The sequence below is a fragment of the Clinocottus analis genome, unplaced genomic scaffold, assembly GCF_023055335.1.
Source record: "Clinocottus analis isolate CAN_PGR_092001 unplaced genomic scaffold, fCliAna1.0.p SCAF_14, whole genome shotgun sequence".
NCBI classification, from domain to species: Eukaryota; Metazoa; Chordata; class Actinopteri; order Perciformes; family Cottidae; genus Clinocottus; species Clinocottus analis.
The window spans coordinates 15,650,441-15,656,959 of NW_027175865.1; the positions used below are offsets into that span (position 1 = coordinate 15,650,441).

Here is a 6,519-nt window from a genome sequence, read left to right on the forward strand (position 1 = left end):
ATATATAATAATAGGTTATATTTTATGTCATATGACGTTATTTAAATGTCAGTATAGTGTCAAAAATCTACATTAAAAAATCATTAAATGAAAAGTCATTTAAATGTCATTTAAAATGCCATAGTATAAAATGTCAAAAATTTACATAAAACAATTAAAATGTATGTCATTAAAATGTTATGTCGTATAGCAGGTAATGAAATAGTATATAATATCATTAAAATTCATAAAAACTCATTGTGTCGTATTCCATGAAGATTTTATGAAAAGTTATAGTATAGATGTCATAAAAAATCATAATGTTAATTAACAGAATTAATTTATTATCTATAAAAAACGCATATAAACCAATTTAGGAGTTTTCAAAAGAACTAAAGCCCTTACTCTCAGGAGCATCCTTTTGTAAAATAAAAAGTTAAATCAAAGCGTTGGACTGTATTCAATATGATCTTCATAAAAAATAATTGAATATGTTGTTTATGAGGCTTTGGATTCGTAAAGCAAAGAACAAATCCAGATGCTTTCTATTCAAACGATGTGTCCGTCTATCACCATCAAAGCAATATTTTCATTCCTTAAAAACCTTAATATTATATATATATAATAGTTTTAAGACAGTAATATTTCCATACTGCTAGTATCATAAGATTGCGATACATCCTCACAACCTGTAACACAAAAATATCTCACAATAATCTGCCCTCTGGAGCACATTACTCCGCTCTGAAAGCTTCCAACCTGACAATAATTTAGAGAAATGATTTTTTTAATGTGTCGCTTCAAAAGTACAAGGCACTCAAGTCCAAAAAAACAAAGTGCTTTATTTTCAATTATGAAGAAATCATGTCAAGACTGTGAACATTATTATTAAAATGATTCATTATATAAAATATTTTTAGACATAAGCTTTTGGGGACTTTAGTTTTCACCGCCTGCAGGTGGATGCAGCACCGTCAGTCAGCCGTTTGAGCAAAATCCAACTGGGATTACACACATTCGTAAGTGTGCTTCTCTCACTGGATATTTATATATTTAAGAATGTATATCAATATTGTGTCCACTGGTCACTTTCCCCCGAAACGTGGCAGCAGCATCCGTCTCTCTAAATGACACGGGAGCTCTCGTGCTGTCGGTATGAAGGATGCTCAGTAATCACTGATCAAATCCCCCTTGACGAGTTTCAACTATAAAGAAACATGTACCAACCTTCTAGATTAGTGTCGAGGATCAAGCAACAAAACAAAAGTACTCCAGCTACAATTTTTGAGACGATGAATTATAAGCAGCCAGCAAAAATCATGACGTCATCTTCTGTGCACAGTTTAAAATTATGTCGGCGAACAATTTGCACGTTTAGGAGGAGACCTCGATCAATAGGAGATACTAATTTGGAAGTATTGCCGTACCAGATTTCACAGCAATGTGCAGTTAGTTGCTGCTGAACCCAAGTGATGGACGAACAGATGCACGTAACTCACTTTTAACAAGGCAACTAAACTAAAAGTTGATCAAAACAAGCAAAGCCTTCCTGAAAACTATTCCTTCAAAGCGCCGGCACGGGGGCCAGATATCAAACGGAGACGCGAGCGTGTGTGCATATAGCCCTTTGACAAATTAATTAGTTTTGTGTCATGTTGTGGATTAATAACCTCCCGCTTCATTGCAAATGAACTGTGCTGACATCATCATGTGCATGCGTGCGCCTCACATAACAAAGCTAAGTCATTTGGTTGGCAATATGGAGATGAGATTGCACGTCAGTAATAATATACTTGTCTCATGTCTCAGCAAATACCTTTATTTCAGACAATCCTCTCGAATGCGGCTACATGAGGAAACATTATTCATCAGTCTGAGGTCTGAAAAACAACTTTTGCTGTTTGCTCAGACTCATCTGAGTCTGAAGCGTCTGTCACGTTTACCCCTCCTCCTCCTCTTCCTCATTCGACTGCTTCTTTAATGTGCTTGGATCTAAATTCTAGGTGGAGGGAAAAGAAGAAAAAAGAGACCTCTGCAGCTTCCTCTGTAAAAGTTAAGAAACCCAGATACGCTCTGGCGCACGAGGCGCTTCACACGCTAATAGCAGAGCGCTCAAGTCTCCAGAGGAAGGACCTCTCCTCCGCGCTCGCAGTCCCGCAGCTCGTCGACGTGGACGTCCCCGCGGCGGAGCGGCTAAGATTTCATGGCCGCTTTAATCTCGGCGGCCCTGCGAGCGGCCATGGACTTCCTCCGCATGGACGTGACCGCGGCCTCCGTGATGCCGTGGTAGCTGTCCGTCTCCTGCGAGTCCTCGCTGTTCTGCGACTTGGTGCTGTCCTGCGAGTCCGACTTCTGCCTCAGCGCCCGGATCTGCTCCTCCTTCAGCTCCAGGTACGAGCGCGAGAAGGTGTGAAAGATGGACGTGACGGGGAAGGCCATGAGGAGGATGCCGCTCAGGATGCTGCTGAGCGCCACCACCTGGCCGGGGATGCTGCGGGGCACCATGTCGCCGTAGCCCACCGTGGTCATGGAGATGACGGCCCACCAGTAGCTCCCGGGGATGCTGGTGAACTCCTGCTTGGCGCCCAGCTCGCTCTCGGCGAGGAACACCAGCGGGGAGAAGAGCGCCATGGCCACGCAGAGGAACAGCAGCAGCAGGCCGAACTCCCGCGTGCAGCGCCGCACCGTCAGGCCGAGCGTCTGCAGGCCCAGGGAGTGCCGCGCCAGCCGCATCACGTAGAAGATGCGCAGGGCTCGCAGGACCCGCAGGACCAAGCCCACCTTCTCCAGGTAGTTGTTCCCCGAGCCGGCGGACTTCCCCCCCACCGACAGGGAGTCCACGATGAGGGTGATGTAGTAGGGGAGGATGGCCACCACGTCGATGACGTTGAGCGGCGTCCGCAGGAAGGTCCACTTGCTCTGCGTCTGGATGAAGCGCAGCGTGAACTCCAGCGAGAACCAGGCCACGCACACCGTCTCCAGCACGAAGATGTTGTAGCACCTCTGGGAGCACTCGCCCTGCGGAGAGAGGAACGAGGAAAGCGCTTAAAGACAGACATCAATTAAAGGGTTGCGGTGCGTCGCGAAAGCGCGCGAGACAAACAACAGCGCTTCAGACGAGGTGCGTGAAGTCGGCGGTGAGGGATCTGTTTCAAAGGCTCGCTGTTTGTCGTTCAGGAGGCCGATGCGCCTGACCTGACGAACACGGAGGTGACGCTTGAACTAAACGCGGAAGAAAAGAGGCGCTGAAGGATTGGCGAAGCGTGAAACAAAAGGCTGTGATTGGTTCGGTGAAGCCCACTGACGCACGCGGCCAACCCGCTGATGGAGAGGTGGAAGCTGCAGATGAGTGATGAACCGTCTCGCCGTCAACGTGGCGACTCAAAGCTACCACAGCTGAAATATTCCCTCTTTTAATGATTACCTTTTTTTTTTTCAAGACTGCTGAAATAGGATTCATAAATATTTTAAAAATATAATTATAAGAGATTACTTGGTTATTAAGTCAAAGTCACCCCTGGAGGACACTGGGGGGGGGAAGTGTGTGCTTTTGATTTTTCATGCATTTAATTAAGTGTTATTAATTACAAAAGAATATGCTTTGCTTTATTTGCATCAGTTAATTAAGTGTGGATTAACTAGTACATGAGAAACTTCACAGAAAAACACACGCTCTTCAACTCCTTCCCTCTTTGAGAGGCCGTGTCATCCTGATAAATATCTCTGAAGACATCTTGAGGAACCTGTGATGACATTAGGGAAGCCAACAGGGACACACACACACACACACACACACACACACACACACACACACACACACTTTGGCTGTAAAGTCTACCTCCAGGTGTGCAGGTGTGCAGGCGTGGACGTATAAGCGAGACGAGTCCCTTATTGCTCAGTCTACAGCGTCGCTGACATGTCGTTCCAACAAGTCCCCTCGCCGATGGAGCCGCGTGCTTTTTTCAGTATATACTTTTTCTTTTTGCCCGAGAGAGCTAAAAAAAACCACTAAACCCATTAAGGACCATGTATGTCACTGATTGGCACAGCTGGAGCTGCAATTTTTCACACAGCAGCAGCGGCAATTAACCGCCATATGGATTCATCAGAAGTGGTATGGATCCATGCCGACCGATTTATGTGTGCGGCGCTGCGGCGCTGCGGCGCTGCGGTGGAGGAGTAAAACCATGGAGTGCCTTCCCACTGACAGCTGGTTGATCCCAGCGGCGCGCCGCCCTCCTGACAGGCGTCGCTGGTTCGAGTCCCCCGGCCTTCACCGAATGTGAAGTCTCCAAAAAGGACTTTGAAAAACCAAAACCTCCACAGTGTGAGTGTGTCGCCATGTTAGCTTTACTCACTTTAATAATGTATGGTGAGAAAGCATGACGACATGCGGTCCATGACTTCTAAAATGTCCATAAACGCACATAATCTAATAAGAAACACAACATTAAAAAAGTTGTATTTGACCGGGACATCGAGTCCCCAGCGAGCGGGGAGCCTGCAGCAGCTTTACTTTGTACTTTGTGCAAACATGCACGCTCCCCAGAGGATGAGTCCAACTGACCTTGGTAACCACCATGACCTTCACTGTGCTTCATACCTTCATGGACATCCAGAGGAGGAAATAACTCCCGACGCTCTTGATCCCCCTGAGTTTTCATGCAGGGCCGTCATCGGCATGCTAACGCGCTAAAGCTGCGTCAACGTGCCAGAATCTCAACTCGAAACTTATTAGCATGCTGCTGTGCATCTGGCTCTCAGATATTTAAAAAAAATAATGTATTCAAACTGCATGCCAATGACTACAGAAGAGATTTCTCGTGATTTCTCTGCAAAAAGCTGCTCGAAAAGCCATTAAAAAAAAGAAGCAAAATCACAATCATTTCCACCACAATGTTATTGCGTGCGTGGGTGACCGCAGTAGTAATCGAGGCTTGTTTGTCTCCGCCTCCGGCTCGGATGAAGTGTCGCTACAGTGCAGACGTTTTGGTTTAGTTACACAGCCGGCTGGCTGAGGAGGAAAAGCAGAGTCACATGAGAAAGTCTCTGTTGGCTGCCGTCCACAGCCAACATTAAAATGAACAATAGGGAGCTAGTGCTCCATCCGTCTCTGGCCCGGCCGCGAACAAGCCCATATATTCCTATTCGGAAGTGTGAGGCGATAAAATGACCGTGAGGTTCAGAGCACAGATTGTCAGCTTCTCTTTGAGGCGATTTGAAGCCGAATTGGACCAGAAATGTAAAAGAAAGAAAAAATGTTTTATATTCGCCCATTTGAGAGTGCCAAAAAACATTTGGATAGGTTATAGAGGCGACAGTACTTTGCTGAATATCATTATATCCAGTAAAACAGCTTCTCCATTTAGTTTCATATTGTTGCAGCATATTTTCTGTTTCTCTGCCCGGACCCATTATCCGCTTCACGACATCAATCCACCTTGAGTCCTCATGCAAAGTGTTTTCCTTAATACCATTTCGGGGTATTTGCGGGGGACATTAAAGCGCCTGTCGACGCTCTGAGAGTCGCAGCGGAGAAATTCAAAAATCCACCCTCTAACCACATGCTGTCATTCCACATCCAAAATAATACGAGTCTGAAGCCAAGACACATAAATGTGCTCCTGTCCAAATCCTGGAGGAGCTCATTGGTTCTCACATGGTAACCAGTATGTTTCACACCTCCTCTGTCATCCTGCGCTTGTCATTTTGAAATGACACTGGCCCTTTCCTCGCGTCTGACCACCAGCATGTTTATCTTGTCGGCTTCCCCGGCTGAGTGCTTCCTCCACTCCCTCCTGATGGAGGCAGAAGAGCGGAGGATCAAATTAAAAGCACACAATTATCCGTCTCAGCGGGTCATTGGGACTCTGACCTCCGTCGCAGCTCAAGAGAGGCATGTAAACCAAACAAGGAGGGAGGCGGCCGCCCCGCCTCTGTTCCCGTCACAAGACGAGTTGGACTGGCTGTGATTCACAAACACGCCGACTTCAAGTGGAGAGCCGGGCCTGTCCCTCGGCACGCCCATGCTTTTAATGGATTTATTCATCCGTCTCACTGGGCTCTGCTCTCTGAGTGTCTGTGTTTGCTCTGCCGGCCGGATCGAGTGTCAACGCCCCCCCCCCACCGCCCTCCACCCTCCTCCATCTCTTCCAGAAACCGTCTTTAATAAGCTTCCGCAAAAAGAGGGAATCTCATTTCAGAACAGCGACTGGATCGCGTGTGAATCCTCAGGCTTTTAAAAAGGTCAAGCAAGTATTTCCGTAATCCACGAGGAGATATCAGATTTATGATCGGGCGGGCAATAAACACAAGTCTGGGCTTCCCTTTTAGCGCTGAGCGCAAACAAATGAAGTGGTTTCAAAGCAGGAAAAAAGCTGTATGACATGTGTGCAGTCATAAATATTTAAATGACTTGAAACCAGGAACATACAGGATGAAAAGGGCTCTATTACTAACAGTTGCTGCTGCCGAGGAAGTGAATGCATTACGGAGGCATGGTGCCTCATTTCTGCTGAAGATAAGATATTTCTAGATTGG

General features: G+C 46.4%; 1 protein-coding gene across 1 annotated transcript in view; it reads right to left on the reverse strand.

The window, feature by feature from the left end:
• Positions 1–915: 915 nt before the first annotated feature.
• The window catches only part of kcng2 (potassium voltage-gated channel, subfamily G, member 2), a 19,325-nt gene continuing 13,721 nt past the window's right edge, over positions 916–6,519 (reverse strand). The window contains exon 3 of the mRNA XM_068575723.1: positions 916–2,997. Coding sequence (XP_068431824.1) covers positions 2,173–2,997 — 825 coding nt within the window. The 3' untranslated portion in view covers positions 916–2,172. The remainder of the gene's footprint in view (positions 2,998–6,519) is intronic.